General features: G+C 35.4%; 3 protein-coding genes across 3 annotated transcripts; all 3 read right to left on the bottom strand.

Moving 5' to 3' along the window:
• Positions 1-48: 48 nt before the first annotated feature.
• Positions 49-5,119, bottom strand: LOC132033800 (uncharacterized). Its single transcript, XM_059423891.1, has 7 exons — positions 4,977-5,119; positions 4,739-4,842; positions 4,260-4,392; positions 4,012-4,115; positions 1,560-1,731; positions 1,314-1,454; positions 49-1,239 (listed from the first exon to the last, which is right to left on the bottom strand). The coding sequence occupies exons 2-7, from the start codon at positions 4,777-4,779 to the stop codon at positions 253-255; spliced, it is 1,578 nt and encodes a 525-aa protein (XP_059279874.1). The 5' UTR covers positions 4,780-4,842; positions 4,977-5,119; the 3' UTR covers positions 49-252.
• Positions 5,120-9,669: 4,550 nt separating this feature from the next.
• On the bottom strand, positions 9,670-14,852 carry LOC132034889 (uncharacterized). Its single transcript, XM_059425227.1, has 4 exons — positions 13,267-14,852; positions 10,797-11,966; positions 10,690-10,717; positions 9,670-10,541 (listed from the first exon to the last, which is right to left on the bottom strand). The coding sequence occupies exons 2-4, from the start codon at positions 11,932-11,934 to the stop codon at positions 9,935-9,937; spliced, it is 1,773 nt and encodes a 590-aa protein (XP_059281210.1). The 5' UTR covers positions 11,935-11,966; positions 13,267-14,852; the 3' UTR covers positions 9,670-9,934.
• A 123-nt stretch (positions 14,853-14,975) lies between these two features.
• Positions 14,976-16,241, bottom strand: LOC132033799 (uncharacterized). Its single transcript, XM_059423890.1, has one exon. It carries the CDS (start codon positions 15,878-15,880, stop codon positions 15,116-15,118), a length of 765 nt encoding a protein of 254 aa, XP_059279873.1. The 5' UTR covers positions 15,881-16,241; the 3' UTR covers positions 14,976-15,115.
• Positions 16,242-18,368: the final 2,127 nt, after the last annotated feature.

Below are 18,368 nucleotides of genomic sequence, written 5' to 3'. Positions count from 1 at the left end.
CGACTATTCAGATAACACCGATGCCATGATTTCAGAGTACAAGATCTGCTCAGTGATACATTGATCATTTCCCTTATTATTTTGTACTCCAGAGAAAATTTCTTACAAGCAAATTCTTGAACTGCATACTCTTTAACATACAAGGATCCTTTGAATGTACTACAGACAAAAGGGGTATAGAATAAACAAGAGAATCTCAAACTGACAACCAGCAAACAAACCAGAGCTTGCAAAAGAGTAGAGAAATACACTTCACTTATCATGGCTGGACTTGATATTATCTTTGAACGACTGTGAACGAGAACTGGGATTAGAGCCATTTGTTGCATTAAACAAGTTAGGATATGAATAATATGTTTCATCGTCCAGGGAAGGCAATCTCTGTGGTCGGTGAAGACCGGTCCCCTGACCAGGATGATGAATATGGGATGAGATGGGAGACTCCAAACCTACTGTTGAATCATCGTACGAAGGAATATTCAACACCTGATGCTCCAATGGGCTACCATGTGGGCTCGGGATACCATCAGAGTTTGATAATTGATGTTGGATGTGAGGTTCTTGTTTCTCAGCATAAAATGGGTTCTCACTGGAGCTTACAGGCACCTCTTCGCTCCTTTTCCTGGTAAGCTCACTGATTCTAACATGAGCAAGGCTAGCTGCTGAGCGAGCAGCAGCAGCTGCACGTTCAGCTGATTCAGCCGCAGCTTGGGCAGCAGCCAATACATCTTGCAAATCTACATTAATCTCATCTTTGGTCTTTGTAGTAGAGGGAGGTTGAGTACTTTGGGTTGTGGCACTTTCTGTTGAGGAGAATGGAGATGATTTTGGCGGGGGAACCATGAACGGCAAAAACTGTTTCTCCTCTTCAGGTGCAGATGAAGTGTCACCTGATCCAACATCTTTTGAAACTACCTTCTCTTGCAAAACTTCATCTCGCTCCACATTTTGTTTGTGAGATTTGAACTCACCGTCTTCAGAAGGCTTAGCTATGTAGTCATCATCGAAGTCAGATAGTGCAGAGGCGGGGAAAGGAAGCATTTCAGGGGATGAAACTCCACCGGTGCTAGGTCGTACTGGCTGCTGCTTAGGGACTTCTGGAAAATCGAATGAGTCAAAATCAGCCTCAGATTCAGTTTGTTTATCATAGGCTTGATCTGATGAAAAGTGCTGCACCTCATCAAACCTTTCTTTGGGAAGAGGCACCTTAGCCCCACTAACAAATTGTGTAGGCCCATTCTGCAAAGCAAAGGGAAGAAATCATGACGATTCAAAACAGGACAATATCAAGCCCAGTAGAGACTGAAATATACCAGTAAGTCCTCATGTGACTTCAACAGCTCAGTTTCAGAAGCACTTGGATCCCAATCTAGCTCATGCTCCTCCGCAATTTCCTTTAGCAGCTTCATTTTCACATCAGGAGCAGGAGCTCGAATAGACAGCAGCTCTATCAACTGTCAGAGACCAACCAAAAAAAAGAGAGAAAAATCAGAAACCTAGAAACAAGAAGCAGTTCCCCTTTCTGGTTTAGCTATGGCATAAAGGACAACTAAGGTAACCTGGCGATTGACACCACATTCTGGCATGAGCTCTGTAGCAGCAGCAATGAATTCCTTCCCATATTTACCGGCAAACATCATCTGAACCTGCAGCAGTTCTGGAAGATCTGCACATCTTGGTGCAGCAAAACAAACACTTGAAATAGCTTCTTTCAGATCTATCGGGCATTCCCTGGAAATTATACGAAGTTTGGGGGCTCAGCTCTTATCCAAATATTCAAGTTAAGAAAAATTGTCAACGGAATTCAACTAGAAGTCTAGAATATTAAGAATTGGAAAGAAAACCCCCACATTGCAGGACAGCTCACGTTCAAGAGTATCACTTATTGGTTTCATTTTTACTAACTGCTGGCTAGTTCTCCAAGTATAGCATGAAAGCAGGTCTAGAGAGAACCATTACTATTGTACTTCATGCTTTAAAACAAAACACGAAGATGAAGCCCTCTGGCTCCACCTAGGAACTAGAGATCCACATTTATGGTCTCATGTAGATCGAATTATTTTAAGGTTTCACCTCCCATAAAACAAGCAAGAATAGCTTGTTCATTCTATGCCTTATAATAAAAATAAAAATCTATGCCTCAGATACTTCCCGGTCATATAAGCAAGAAGTTAACCGTAGATTAATCCTTGTTTGGCTAAAATTGACTTCATGTAAAAGAACCAAACATGATCCTGCGGGATACATGCACATACTTTCATTTAATGAACCTACAACCTGGACAACCAAATTAGACTACATTCCAAAGTAGAAAACTTTTTCTTTAGAGTACATGAAGATTAGCAAATTAAAGGACTGCGATTCTTTAATTGGACCAAAGTTGCTCCATGAATAAGTTCACATATACAGTGCAGATAATTCTCCCAAAAAAAAAAAAAAATCAGCTAAGTGAAGTATAGCAGATCCAAAAGTTTGGTGCTGAAGCATATATGGAACTAAATGTTGCATCGGCAGTAGATAGAGAAGGCCAGAGGCAGAGATGGAGAAGAACATTTGATATCCTATACTATTTTTGTTATTATTCAACCTCATTCAACTAAGTCTCCTAGTCTATATCAGGTGTCCAATTTTTTGGCTTATTGCAGCTTGAGTTAAGTTAAATGGATCTATTCTTTTAGAGCAAATCAAACTATAAAGATACACACGACCAGCATAAGTAAGCAAAAAAGCAATATACGTTACTTGTCAAAAAGGAAAAGCAGTTGTGCTATGAAGAAAGATTGTCTGTGGATTAAATGGTTACATGCTTTTTATATCAAGAATCAGGTTGTAGAATCAAATCATCAATGCTTATACCCAAGAATGCAGCCTGGGTAATCAGGAAGATCTTAGGCCTCAGAAGTCTCATTCTAGGACTTCAGTGTATACAAGATGACCTCATAAGCAGATTGACACAGATAAAGTCCGCTGATGGAAGATTTAGTATCAAATGCTTCAGCTTCAATATCCAAGGGTGCCTTGGAAGAGTATGATCATGCAGCCAAGTCTACATCCCAGGTTTAAATTCAATCTTTGGCTTGCAGCTCATGGTAGATTGCCTACCGTGGATAGGCTTCAGAAATTTGGAATTCAGGTCCCTCAAACATGTGTTTTCTGTGGTCTAACTGATGAATTGTTTGGGCATCTGTTCTTTGATTGCATCTATGTGAAAACTATTTGGTCCAGGCTGTTGACATGGCTGGGTCAATCCAAGCCAGTCACTACTTGGTAAGATGAGGTACAGTGGGTGACCAGCTGTGCTAAGAGGAAATCTGGATACTGGGCTATACTTTCTTATGTTTTTGGTATGTTTGTCTACTTGGTATGAAAGGACAGAAACAAGCTCAGATTTCAGGGTGGGAGTACTTCTGCAGACAGAATTGGTAGAGAGATTGCACTCCATATACACATCAGAGGCAACAAGATTCCCAGCTGGCAGCAGCATCTTGCATCATTGAACTCATTTCCTTAGTGTGTAGTTTAGGTTCTGATGTAATAATTTTATGTTTACTAAATGCTAGTTGTGTTTGTGTATAGGCTTTGTCAATAGTAGAGTAGGATTTGGTCAGCAAGTCCTGGTTTGTAAAGAACATTTTGGTTGAATAGAAGGAAACTGTTTACCCAAAAAAAAAAAAAAAAAGTGAGGGAGAAGAAAATAAGCTAAACGGCAATACTACAGGTAGGTCAACCAACATCTGGTAACGGTGTCAAACAGATTATATAACCACGAAAACCAAAAATCAACTGTTCTATGTGCACTTCGCCAAGGCACCATAGGTGCTCATCTAATGCATCATATAGGAACCCTTTTATATTCTTTGTCACTCGCCCCGTATATTCTTTTATCCTAAGATCCAACTAAAAGCATATTCAATTGGTCATCTATAAACTGAAGAACCATCTTAGGATACTGTAATTGTTCACACAATATAGAATCTCAAAAACATTAACACAACAAAGATAATACATTACCTTTGTGCTTCGATAATTGGAAGACGAACAGATATAAGCTCGCAAAACAGCTCAACTATCTCCTGTGCTGCCATCATTTTCTCCTCTCTTATGATATGCTCTACCTAAATAAGCAAACATCATAATCAAGCTCATTACAACCATCTATCAAAATACTTATGACCTTGCAGTATTTACACGCGAAGAACATACAGCCTTGCACAAAGCATGGATTGAGGAATATAAGCAAAATAAGGTTCAGTTTATACCCGAATTCGAGCAGTAGCTTCCTGACCAGTCTCTAGTAACTTAGCTATTTCTTTTCTCATCTGCTTCAGCTGAATCTCCCTACGATTCCTCAGTAGTTTGATACGAGGAATCGTCAATTTCAATAGGGTTTTACTGCAAATAGTAAGATACCATCAGCAAATCACTAAATAACAAAGCTTAGCAACCCAGAAAGCCATGAAATACTACTTCACCATAGAGCTTTCATTCATATAAGAAAGACATCATTGTTCTCCCAATTTTCCTCAAAACAAAGTTGAGCAACCAATCAAAGTACAAGAAAGACATCATTTTTATCTCAAAAAATTGAAAATTCAAGAACCCCATGATCTCAGCCCATACAAAATTGCCACTAGAATTGTTCTCCTAAATTAAATCTGCATAATAAGAAGGGACCCTTAACTAAAAATTACCCAAATCATAAAAATAAGATAGGCAAAGGGGGAAATTGAGGGGTTACCATTTTGCAGCTTTGAAACCTTTGGTGAAGAAAGAATCCATTATGCACTGGGATTCAGATCTTCAATATCTGTCTGCAACAAAATCTTATCAATTATCACTTACCTAAAACCACAAAAAAAAAAAAAAAAATCTATCTAATCAAACTTGGTAGTAGTATATCGAATTAAGTAAAATATGATTCTTTTTTTTTTTTTTCAAAATAAAAAGAGTGAAAGACAAATATGATGAGGAAGTACCAAAGAAAATATGTGTTTGATAGAAAAAGCACAAAAGCTGTATATAAAGTCGAATGGGACGCGGACAAGATTTCAATGTCGACGACAACTGCAGTTTCCTTAAGCTGTAAGCATTATTGGCTTTCAACTTTTAATTAATTTTACTCCAATATTTGGGATTAGGTTGTATATATATTATGAATTTTCCAACTGACTAAAAAACTACCCAAAAAAAAAAAAAAAAAAGAGATGATGAATTTGGGTTGGGTTTTGGTCCACTTGCTGATATTTCCCAACAAATGGGTCCCTAATACCGTATATAAAATCATTTTTTTGCGCGGAGTAATTTAAATTTTGCCTTTTAACAAAAAAAATGGTCCAGTGTGTTCGAACACGCTATATAAAAAAAAAAATTCGCGTTAAATTTATTTATAACAAGATACACTTGTTAAGGAATTACACATTTTATCGGGGCGTCATTTATGCGATTTCTCTTTAATTTGATAATTCCTTCACAAGTTATGCGGTGGGGGCATACTTTAACGGGCAAACTATTTTCTTAACTTTGTGAAGGAATTATCAAATTTAAAACGCTTCTTGGGGTCCGCATAACTTTTAATTCCTTCAAAAGTTATTTTTTAATGGGCAAACTTTTATGCGGATCCGATAAACTTTTGAATGAATTATTTTAAGATAAGGCATAAGTTTTAACTTTGCCAAATTAATATAAAAAACTTGTTTTTTTAAAATTTTGATCGCTTATAGATTTTTTTTTTATGTATATAAAATTTCAAATAATTTATGTGATATTTTTTTTTTGTCTTTTGAGATTTAAACTGTATGAAATTTGATTAATATTTTAAAATTATTTTTTTGCCAAATTAATATGAAAAACTTGTAGCTTATAGTATTTTTTTATGTAGTTTTAAATATATTTTATGAGAAAATATTGAGCTAAACTAATTCAATTTAACTTCAAAATTTAGTTAAATTGACTCTTCAAAAGTGAAAAAAAATATCACATAAATTGGAACAAAAGGATTGTTCTTTTCAGTCACATATACTAATTTTTACAGTTATCTTTAATATAAGGTTATTATTGTTTAAATATTACTATATGTACCTAAATATTAGCGTTATAAATTATAGTAGTTCTTATAGTTTGAGGTATTTAAATATTTGAAACAGTTGTGGCTAAAGGAGGAAAAGAAAAAAAAAAAAAACCGTTTACCTCTTCGAATAGCATCTAAAAAAATTTGGATATAACATTGTTATTAGTTGGTGAGTTTAGACTAGAGAAAGCACCCATTAGTATTGCCCTTGTGATATTTGTATTTTTCCACTAATTTTGAAATTTTGAGGGACTCTTACAACTTTTTATGTGTGTTCTCTGATACGGCATTATATGATGCAAAAACATAGTAAGCCCGAGCCAACAGATACAGTGTCCATGAGTCCATCACAAAATATGTAATTCAATTTTTGAAGTTACTTGTGTGGAAGGCTAGTATTTTTGCAATTTTATATATCGTATGTCCTTGAATGTGGAAAAAGGAGTACCTAAGAGATTTCTTTATTATTTTTATTGGCTTAGTTCAGAAAGGCCATGGTAAATCCTTTTCCTTTTCTTTTTTTCCGATTTAATTCCATCATAATGACCCGATTAAATTTGAATTCGCATCCATAGACACCAAAGGGTACTCATGTTAGAGAGTTCTTCATTCTCATAGCTCAAAAGCAAGACCAATAGCCAACATGAAAGGGCTTAGACAATCTTGCCAGAGGCGAATTTAGGTATAAATTTTGAATCACGTGAACACATGATCACTCGACTAAACTCGATATATTATGTGTATAATTTTGAAAATATATCTAATATTAACTGAAGGAATACATGGTCAAACCAGGCCTAGTGGAGCACTGGTTAGGGGTTGTGTTTATTTCCTCAAGGTCCCGGGATGAGACCCGAGCTCCTGCAAGTTTTATGCTTTTTTTTTTCCCCCTAAAGCGGCCTTTTAACTTTTTTTTTTTATATTATTCTAAATCTTTTTTCTTCTATAATTTTAATTACCCAAAAGTAAAAAAACGTATTTCTTTGTTTATATTACATCTAATAACTTTTTTTTCCCTTTATTTCTAATTACCCAAGTCTCAAAAGGCAAAAGAAATCAAAAAACCCCATAGGCGCTAAGCTGCAACGAACCAAAGGCAAAAGAAATCAAAAAACCCCACAGCTGATGGTGAACCCATCCTCTTGAAATCTTGGATTCGCTTCATCTTGCCACGCCTTTGGTGATAGTACTGTGAACTATACATTATGCCCAAAGCTCTAGCTCCACCACATTACACCTAATCAATTTTGAAAGTCTTTTCAACTTGCGTGCATCCAGATCTGGTTTCTTTTCTTGGAAGGTGTTAGGTGTTAAGTCTCAAATGCAAAATCACGACGATTATTTTTCTTGTTTACGAGCCAACTTGCGTTCATCCTGATAAGTAAAATACCAATGTAGCATTGACCAATTTTATACATGAGATCTGGTTGCTATTTTCTTGTTACAGAATTGATCTATCTGCAGTAAAAGTGGTAGCAGAGTCAGAATGAAACTGAAAGGATGGTTAAGAGCAGCAGCTTGTGGGGGTTTCTTTAAGAGAATAAGGCTGGATAAACAAGAAACCTTATACAAGGTTATCGATAATGATGTTGAAGAGAAATACCACATCTCTGAGGTATTTATCAAACAAATTCGCCAATATGGTAAACAATATTTTTTCTCCATGCGAAAGGAGAAGTTGACGCAACAAGTGTGCTTCCAAGAAATGGACTAAGAATAGAACAAAGAAACAAACTAGATCAACCATTCATAAGATGAAAGCTGTTAGATTTATCAAAACTAAAACAGGCTAGAATGGTTACCAAAAGGAGTTTGCTCTACTTCAGTGGCAACCATAGGTGTTCATCAAGAACGACAAGGTTATGTTTTTTGACAAGAAAAAATAAAAAATAAAAAAATCAAGAGCAACAAGGTTATGTTTATCCCCAAGCTATAAGATCAATTCTTTCCTAAGCCAAAACCACCCTATATAAAGTCTAGGGAAATTAACACAAGCAAGCCCGTGAGGTATATACATGAAATGTGCCTTAAATTGAGCAACACAAAATATCTGGCCAAACTGTGCAGGACTGGTCGATCAACATATTTGTGCAATCACAATCAAGCTTAAATTTGGTCCAGCGAGTCCCAATTTCAGACCCTGTCAGGACCTTGGTCTTCAATATGAGCCTTGGTGTGAATGCGCCGGAACACAGATGACATAATGAACTTAGTTGATAACTCCTAAACTAAATGAACAAGAAATGAGAAACCCATTTTATGCTCAGAAACGTGCCAATACTTTGCTTAGGTAATGAAATAGGATAACCTAATGAAGCAACACATGTTTTGTTACTGCTAATAGAAAACAAAAGAATCATATTCGCGTTTGCATCCCAACATCATTTGCATTTGCTACGTAATACAAGAACCTGCAGTTTTTTAAACAATGATTTCGATATTGCAGCCACGTATATGATGGTTTGGGCATGTGATGCGGAGAGACACAAATGCCTCAGTGCGGAGGTGTGAGAGGGCTATGCCCACCGTGGAGGTGCATTGGGGAGGTGAGCTGGCTATGAAGAGGCAGAGGTAGGCCGAAGAAGCATTGGGAGAGGTAGACATCTTGACTTACCGAGGACATGACCTTAGATAGGAAGGTATGGAGGACTTAGATTAGGGTAGAAGGCATCCATTTATCCTTTCTTGCGAATATTTCTTCTTACATTTGTGAGTATCTTTATCATGGCATTCACAATTTTCATAATTGCTTTGAATGTTTACCCATATTTCCTATGCTTTTTCTCTCTACCTATATTTTATCTTGTGGGACTCACTGGGTACGTCGTTGTTGTATAGCACAATTGACATCCTTTCCTCACAATATCTCTTCCATGTAGTATCTTTCATCACAAATGAATCTTACGGTATTCCATTCTCTCTATTTTTATCTGACCATACCAGAAAGAATGGTACTATAAAACATGCTTAGCTTTTGATTACAACATGCCACTGATATCTATACAGAATCAACAAGGGAATCAGCAATCCAAACCGAAACAAAAATTTAAAGACGAAAAAAGAAAGAGCCTGTTTGGAACAATTTTTTGAAAAGCAACAATAGGATATCTCAACTGGAAAAGTGTAACGACATTCATACAATCAGGCATTTCCTTGCAAGACAGGAATATTCACTTCGAAAGGGAAATTTCTTGTCCTGATACATGATTTGAGCACGGAAAACTCATGACAATATCCATTATGTACTGAGTTTCAACCGGTGCGCTATTGGTCATAAGGGATTTCTCGGCTATAATTAAAAAAAAAATAAAAAAAAAAAGAAAAGAAAAGGAGGCTCTATAAAAGGAACAGAGTCAAGTTCCTTCTGAGTAAAACAAGATTGAATCACACCTCAATGCATTCTACTAGTAAAGGATTTATGTCAATATGGGTAGATTACCCACAATCCCAATTTACGTGACACTTTCCCTTTTAGTCAATCTCCAAGAAAAATAACACCTTTCTATATTTACTCATAATTTAACTTTAAACTTCTCATTTTACCCTTAATGAGATGATTTATATAATCATACAAACATCTATGGATTGTTTTAGACCACAAGTTTCAATAGTAATCCTTTCATTCTTAAGCTTTGTGCCCAGTCAAACACATTCGCATAAATTGGGACAGAGGAAGTACTTACCAATGGCTTCATTTCGTTTCCAATTTGCACAATCAGATAATGGCAATACAGCATCTAGTCTAACAGTGACATATATAGTCCCTAATTTGAAAAAAGAAACCAAAAGAAACAAATTACAGCAATAACAAAAACGGAATAAGAAAAATTGCTTACCTCTCAACAAGTGGAACCTGATAATATCTATTCATCCAACACTTTTCATGTACAACTCATATGCAATGGGTATTTTATCCTTGTAAGGCAGCAAACATTCTTCCATAAACTTTGATGGTGTCATTTTAGCAGCACAGTATATACCCACACCTTTTTTGAGAAGCTTGTCAATTAAAATTTTCAAGACCTTATATCTTGGGATGATTCTCTTTTCCAAACTATATTTTAACAGATTAGGACGAGATGCTAAATACTCTGAGGTGCAGCCAACTTCATTCATGAGAAAAGTTAAATGTTTACAGATTGTCGCCTCCGAGCAGCTCAAACAAGAAGGTTGCTTTCTGATCATGGTTCTTATATTTTCATCAGACCAACCAAAACTTTTATAAACATCAATCTTCTTTGTTAAAGTTGACTGACGGAACGAAATAATGGCAGCAATTCCATAGAGAAATTTACCCGATTCACGAGGGATTCCAAGGTCCCTTTCCACTCTATGAATAACATCCTCAAACCATCCAGGATTCCGCATTATACATGCTGGGCTCCGCAATATAAACCTCCTAATTTTCTCATCTGAAAGCCCAGTATCTTGAAGCAACAACACATTAGTTGTTATTGTATTGGGAGCATTACATCTTTAAAGCCTTAACAACATTTTCATCACTACCCAATAAATTTCTAAGATAATCAAGTGAAGGTCTAATACAAGTATCCAAACCGTTTCTCAAAGTATTACTCTTCACCGTTATCAGGACAAAAATGATTTTTATTTCAGAATACTACAACTGAAAATTTAGAAAGATCTTAGCACCTATAGTGCCAAAAGTAAATTAAAACTGTTAAGGAGCCACAATTTCCTTGAGCGGTTCATACAAATCAAGTAAACTGTTAAGGAGCCACAATTTTCTTGAGTGGTTCATACAAATCAGGTATCTGATCCTTGTAGGGCAGCACAAAATACTCTACGAACTTTGACTCTGCCATGCTCACCACACCATAAAGAGCCAACTTTCTCCTCTGAAGCTTCTTTTCGTCCAAAATTTTCAATACTTGCATCCGAGGTAACACCCTTTTTTCCAGACTATAGCCCAAAATTGCAGGATGAGAAACCAAGTAAGCAGGTTCAAAACCAAGCTCCTTCATGAAAAGATTTAGAGCTTTTTGAATTCTAACTTCTGAGAGGGAAACACAAGAAGGTAGCTTCCGGAACATCTCGAGTATGTCATTATCAGACCATCCAAAACTCTTGAAAATTCCAATCTTCCTTTCCAGCGTAGACTTCTTTTGAGAGGCTAATGTACGAAACCCAGAAGGAAACATAGGGGAATCACGTGGAACTCGAAAATCGTTCTCCACCCTATGCAACAAATCCTTAACCCAGTCAGTCTTTTGTGTAATATATCTAGGATTTTTAAGCAAGAGTTTTCTTATTCTCACATCAGGAACACCAGAGTTTCTCAACAACAATACATTACTCTCCATAATATCATGAGCACGAAAAGAAAGCAACCAAGGAGCTCTCTTTATAGCCTTAACTATATTTTCATCACTACCCAAAGTTCTCCTAAGCAAATCAATGGTAGGTCTCAAATGAGTTTCTAAACCTCGGTCAAAAATTGTTGTATCTTTAGCAATTACATCCACTAGGTCCGACCCGGATAGCCCCAGATTCATAAGGCACAGGAATTTAGGTTTTAGAGTTTTGGAAACATTAGATAATAGCAATTTGGGTACTGTAGAAACTATTTCTTTCATCTGGGTGTTGTCCAAACCGGTTTGTTTCAAGAAATGGAGGACTAAATAGGGATTCTTGAAGGTTTTAGATGAAGTTACCTTGGAAGCTGTAGAAGCTGCTTCTTGTTTGGAGAAACCTAAAGAATCAACAAGGTATTTCACCAAGAAATGGGTCGGGGTAGAGGTTGATGAGTAGAGATACTGAGACCTCAAAGTGTAAAAGCCAAAGCCATTGCAGTGAAATATAGTGTTAGTGCATATAGCAACAGCTTTGCCTCTGAATCTGATGAGCATTGCAGTGAACTATGCAAGTGTTAGGAGGACCTCTCTCCAGAAATGGGGATTCGGGTTTACAGTCTCCTCAAATTTGAGCTGAAAATTGACTATATGTATTTTATAACTCAATTGTATTTCGAAAAAAAAAAAATTGAAAAAAAAAAACAAAGATTATTACATATGTCTGGAATCTTATGTTAGTAAAATTCCTTAAAATATCAACATTTATCTCAGTACGTGAAAGACGGCCTCACATAACTAGTGTATTTTATAACTCAATTGTATTTCGAAAAAAAAAAAAATTGAAAAAAAAAACAAAGAATATTACATATATACAGGTTAGAATTTATTTCACTAATAAATTTATTATTATTATAATCACCTTCCCATTTCTCATTTCAATTTTCACTATCCCATGTGATAAATTTAGATATATATGTCCAACGGACATGAGTACTCCTAATTGCACGTAAGATGAAACTTTTTATTTATTTACAGCAATGAATAAACATAAAATTGCAATTGAAGAATATTAAATTGGCCTTCAGTCCAGAAATATGGAAGAATACAGAAGGGAGATGTAAGTTGAACAGTGTCAAATTAGGATTTAACTTACGTAAATTTGATAGTGTAATTTTTTATTTTTTTTTACCGTATTAATATATTTTAAGATTTTGTACCAGGTAATACATCTTATTTTTCAAGTTATTAATCCCACCTTATGGATAATTTATCTTTCAATTGACTTGATAATATGAAGATTCTTTAACAATGTTAATATATAAAAGTTACACTCATAAATTAAACTCATAAGAAGGGCATATCTTTTTTTGTTTGGTTAATAAAAGATCTAATTACCAAAGTAACAAAACTTTGTGACTGAATAATGGACAAATGCCCCCAAAACTTCAGCCAGACCTCAACAACTCATGAGTTCAAAAGAAAACCAACAGGCACCATGGACTAGCCAACAAAACAGCCTCCTATACACATCTAGGTAGGATACAAATTAAAACTTCTCAGCCATTTAGCTGCTTGCAGCTTCATGCACCCTCTGAAATGGTCCTCCGCAATCCACTGGCTGTTGCTTGTTCTGAAAGACTCAAGTTTCTTTCCCTCCATATGTGATAAACAGCAGCAGCAAGAGTCATCCTGTCAACCTCAGCTCTAGCACCCTTCCCTTTAGCAAACCGGACAGGCCATGAACCTTTAGCTTCCCAGTGCCTATTGATCTTGTTGAAGTCACACAAGAATGACTTTCATTCGCTTGATCAGATGAGGTCACACTTGTGTAGTAGCAACATCCCAATTACTAAGCCTATCTCTTGTGAATAACTTCACATGAGCAACCAGTCTAACATAAAAATCCATTTAGGCAAACCAAGGTTGTTGCTACCAATTTTCTCCACACAACTTTTGGACATTCACCTTGATCCTGAGGTAAAACTGTTTGGCAGGGAAGTGTCTCATTTGATAAATCACAGACATTGTGTGGCTTCAGTGAAATACTTTCCAGCCTTCATAATCTTTTGCAAAATCCTTGATGATTGTGTTGGGATGTCCTCCAAAAGATTCCTGTTTCTCCCATAATAACAGTGGATCCAAAAGTGCATATCGTTGCAAAGACTCCAACTTAATCTAGGCAGCCAACTTTTTAATTCAAAATGTTAATGACCTCATGTCCAGGCACCAGACTGTTATCCAGAATGTAGTACAAAATCATGAGGTCTTCATCATGGAAAACTACTATCTTTGACAGGTTTCACAATGGGAGAGCTTTATAAAGTGAATTTGAATAAGCGCACCAGATTGTCTGATAGAACTAGATACTGAAACATGGACCTTAGGGATTATGGCAATAGCAGCAAGTTATTCAAGAAAATCAGTGAGTATAGTGATTATAGTGATATAGCAACAGGCTGATACTTAAAATGACAGCTGGTGCTATGTAAATTATTAGCCATAGGAAGTCTGGAACAACCATGAAGAAACTCAGAAACTTACAAGCAACATAAACGAGTCAGATAATTCGTATTTCACAAGTTTTTTCTTGATTATATGATATGTATAATGATCAGTCAAACTCAAGAAAATGATTTACTTTCATGTGAAAATGTGTTCCATTAATCTCTTGACTACATATATATGAATTGCAGCAAAAATACCAAAGTGAATATGAAAGACTAAGATATCAATTTCTGCACATAATAGCAAAAAAGTGTTCCTCCGAAGTATATTTTTTCACTATTTCCTTATTTGAGATACAAATTGGGAATCTGACCCCTGTAAGGCAGCACAAATTGCTCTACAAACTTTGATTCACTTAACCGGAGGACTTGATAATGATAATGTTCTCTCATTACCCAACTTCTCATCCAAAATTTTCAAGACTTCAATTCGTGGAAGGACTCTTTTCTCCGTGCTATATGATAAAAAGGAAGCAAAAGCCAAATCTCTGGTTTTAATCCGAATTCCTTCGTAAGATAATCTAACTTCCTCTAAATTGTAGCCTCTGAGAGAGTTAAACAATAAGGTACATTTCGACCCATGGTTAACTTCTGAAAATTGCAGACTTCTTCGCTAAAAGTGGCTTACTGATCTAAGCAAAGACATAACCTTCATAGAAGAACATGTCAAAAGCATTCACCACTATGTGCGCTATGTCCCAAACCGGGCATATATCATCATATGGTAAAATGGTATTAATTCCTAAAATATTTAATTCACTTGCTTTTCTAATAATGGAAATATGGAACCTCCCATTTTCGTGGTTTCTCGTTTATTTTCCAGAACTAAGGAACTAGGTAAGAAGGTATATTATTGAGTAATCCAAATGTGAACTGAAAGCAACAAGACATAAAGAGAGACAAGACATAAAGAGAGACATTCTTTTTTGTTGATAAAGTATGGTATTTAAGACACTAAGAGAGACATTTATGATCTAGCTAGATGTTTATAAAATACTAGAGATACTTGATTGAATGATTGGTACCTTTCCTGTGAAAACATGTACTCACTAGAATTCGAAATAAGTTTTAAATGACAAACAACGTCAATACTCCAGTGATATCTTTGCTTTATCATGATAGAAATTATTTTGGCAACACTGACAATATATTTCAAAATATAAACGGCAAAAATGAAAACAATTTTTTTAAAAAGTCTTAGCACCAATAGTTGTTAAAGTAAACTAAAATTGTTAAGGAGCCACCGTTTTCTTGAGTGGTTCATAAAGATCAGGTATCTGATCCTTGTAGGGCAGCACAAAATAATCTATGAACTTTGACTCTGTTAACATCAGAACAGGATAAAGAGCCAACTTCCTCCGCTCAAGCTTCTTTTCATCCAAAATTTTCAAGACTTGCATCCGAGGTACCACCCTCTTTTCCAGACTATAGGCCAAAATTGCAGGATGAGAAACCAAGTAAGCAGTTCCAAAACCACACTCCTTCATGAAAAGATTCAGCGCTTTCTGAATTCTAACTTCTGAGAGGGCAATACAATAAGGTAGCTTCCGGAACATCTTGACTACATCATCATCAGACCATCCAAAACTATTGAAAATTCTAAACTTCCTCTTCAACGTAGACTTCTTTTGCGAGGATAACACTTCAAATCCTTGAAGAAAACAAGGGGAATCACGTGGAACTCGAAAATCGTTCTCCACCCTTTGCAACAAATCCTTAACCCACCCAGACTTTTGTGTAAGATATCTAGGATATCTAAGCACAAATTTTTTTATTCTCACATCAGAAAAAACAGTGTCTCTGAACAACAATAGATTAGTCTCCATAGCATGATGAGCACCAAAAGTAAGCAACCAAGGAAATCTCTTTATAGCCTTAACTATATTTTCATCACTACCCAAAGTTCTTCTAAGCAAATCAATGGTAGGTCTCAAATGAGTATCTAAACCTCGGTCAACAATTGTTGTATCTTTAGCAATTACATTCACCAGGTACATTCACCAGGTCCGACCCGGATAACCCGAGATCCACAAGGCACTGGAATTTGGGTTTTAGAGTTTTGGAAACATCATAGAATAGCAATTTGGGCACTCTAGAAACTATTTCTTTCATCTGGGCCTTGTCTAAACCTGTTTGTTTCAAGAAATCAAGGACCAAATCTGGATTCTTTGAGGTTTTAGATGAAGTTACCTTGGAAGCTGAAGAAGCTGCTTCTTGTTTGGAGAAACCTAAAGAATCAACAAGGTATTTCACCAAGAAATGGGTTGGGGTTGAGGTTGATGAATAGAGATATTGAGACCTGAAAGGGTAAAAGCCAAAGCCATTGCAGTGAAATATAGTGGCAACAGCTTTGACTCTGAATGTGATGAGCATTACAAGGGTTTTAAGAGACGTCACTCCGGAAATGGGGATTCGGGTTTACAGTTTCCTCAAATTAGAGCAGAAAATTGACTATGTCAACTGTATTTCGATAATGGTCAAAAACCTGAAGTATCACCGCCCGGAACGAAGCCCAATCAACTCGAATGGGTGAGTGAACAAACAAAGATTATAGTTTGCGATCAAGTCATTCCCTTCTGTAGCGGTTTGAAATTCCATTTTGATATGTAATCTTCTTCAATTGATCCGAATTTTTTACCAAAGTAAGTCATTATTTCAGTCAATCCACCAAAATAATATATTTTTTTGAAAATTTACAAAAGTGAATTTTTATTTTATTCAAAAAATTCACCTCAATTTTATGGTTAATTAATTGTTGGTTTCAATGTTCCACTGATTTGAGTTCTTTATTTTAGCATAGTTGATTTGAGTGCTTTATTTTATGGAGTATATATGATTCACTAAGGTCTCTTAGTCTATGAAAACCATTCTTGGTTGTTGTTTTGCAACAAATTATTTATGAATTGAAAGACAAAATTTAATGTTGTTTTGCTTCAAGAAGATGGAGTATTTTTCGTTAAGCAGTAGATATGAAAGATAAGAAAAGATTGTGATATATATAAGTATTAATTACCATGTGGACATTGTATCTTTAATTTCTTTTGGGTCTTAACCATCTTGCACTTTAAAATGTATAAGAAAACGTCATGCAGTTTCCAATCTTTGTTGTTTTGAAACGCTATTCTAATCAATACATTTTGAATCCTATTTTTTTTTATCTAATCGATCTTTTTGTAAGGCTAATCAATACTTTTTTAAGAGTAATCATTTTGGTACATCAATCGAAATGTTCGCAATTTGAGAATTCTTTCTAATTGGTGATTGGTCGTTTTAGCTTAGCCAAGTTGCAACTCTGAGTTACGACTTTAAGATCAATCTATGTCAGATTTTGTATTGTTTAGACTCGTTACTCACAGCAACGTATTAACTATAAAACGTTATTCACATTTTACCCTTTAACACCGTTAACCTTTAACTTTTTTGTAGAATAAAATAATGCCTAATACGTTACTTGCGAAAATAAAAAAAATTAAAAAACGTATTATTTTAGTGAATTGATTGAAATAATGACTTACTGGTCAAAGCATTAATTGATCCATTCACTTGTGAATTTTCTACCTCAATTATTATTATTTTTAAATTATCACCAATTATTTATTAAAATAATCCCGTTTATTGATATCGCTGTGGACTAAATTTTGTGAAGTTGTCATGCGTTTTGTGACAATCATTTATCGACATGAATAATTTTATAGTGCTAAAAATGCAAATTTATGATAGCTCAAGTAGAAAATTCACAAAAACAAATAATATTTCATGTGTGTTTTTGTCATTATCTCTTAATTTTTTTTCATTATCCAATTAATCCCTTTAATATCCTCGTGGAGTGACATTTGACACCATTTTTACACAAAAAAAAGTGTGCATACACCACGCACTATCATCTACTAGTCGAGATGTGTTTTACTAAATAGTTGGTGATAATGTAAAAATTTTCTTTATTATATTTTAATATTTTGTAGCAAGTAATACATCTTATTTTTCAAATTATTAATCCCACCTTATGGACAATTTATTTTTAATTGACTTGATAATATGAAGATTCTTTTATACTCTTTATATATTAAAGTTACACTCATAAAATTAAACTTATTAGTGTGAAGGTTGGAACCTAAAGAAAAGAGTAATCCGGTGCATTAAGCTCCCGCTATGTGCGGGATTCGCGGAAGATCCAGACCACAAGGGTCTAAAAAGGCACGTAGAACGTGGGTCTCCAAAGCCATATGTCTGAGGTTCAAATTCGTCAATTTGTAGAACAACAGGGTTGTTAAATTATCTCCCTTGGGTTTCTATCTCTGTCAATTTTTTTTGTTTTTCACCCGGTGTATTCATATTGAGACTCGATTAAATTTAAATTTATGTCGGGCCATCCCAGGTTAAGGGGCGTGTTCCATAACAAAGGTATTCATGCACAAGGCTCAAATATGAGACCTCTAGTTAAGAATGAAAGAGTAGTTACCGATCCGCCATGAAAGAGTAGTTACC

The sequence above is a fragment of the Lycium ferocissimum genome, chromosome 10, assembly GCF_029784015.1.
Source record: "Lycium ferocissimum isolate CSIRO_LF1 chromosome 10, AGI_CSIRO_Lferr_CH_V1, whole genome shotgun sequence".
Classification (NCBI taxonomy): domain Eukaryota; kingdom Viridiplantae; phylum Streptophyta; class Magnoliopsida; order Solanales; family Solanaceae; genus Lycium; species Lycium ferocissimum.
Note: the sequence above shows the minus strand (reverse complement) of the source record. Positions and strands in the feature narration are given on the sequence as shown.

What these genes read in the sequence shown, in the direction of transcription:
- LOC132034889 (XM_059425227.1), bottom strand. Translation starts at nt 11,934, where the DNA reads ATGCTCATCAGATTCAGAGGCAAAGCTGTTGCTATATGCACTAACACT. An exon ending in CAAGAAAATTGTGGCTCCTT is followed by an intron (nt 10,718 to 10,796) that starts AACAGTTTACTT and finishes TTGGCACTATAG; the next exon opens with GTGCTAAGATCTTTCTAAAT. An exon ending in ATCTTTCTAAATTTTCAGTT is followed by an intron (nt 10,542 to 10,689) that starts GTAGTATTCTGA and finishes AAGGCTTTAAAG; the next exon opens with ATGTAATGCTCCCAATACAA.
- LOC132033799 (XM_059423890.1), bottom strand. Translation starts at nt 15,880, where the DNA reads ATGTACCTGGTGAATGTAATTGCTAAAGATACAACAATTGTTGACCGA.
- LOC132033800 (XM_059423891.1), bottom strand. Translation starts at nt 4,779, where the DNA reads ATGGATTCTTTCTTCACCAAAGGTTTCAAAGCTGCAAAATG. An exon ending in GGTTTCAAAGCTGCAAAATG is followed by an intron (nt 4,393 to 4,738) that starts GTAACCCCTCAA and finishes TACTATTTGCAG; the next exon opens with TAAAACCCTATTGAAATTGA. An exon ending in CCAATTATCGAAGCACAAAG is followed by an intron (nt 1,732 to 4,011) that starts GTAATGTATTAT and finishes TATAATTTCCAG; the next exon opens with GGAATGCCCGATAGATCTGA.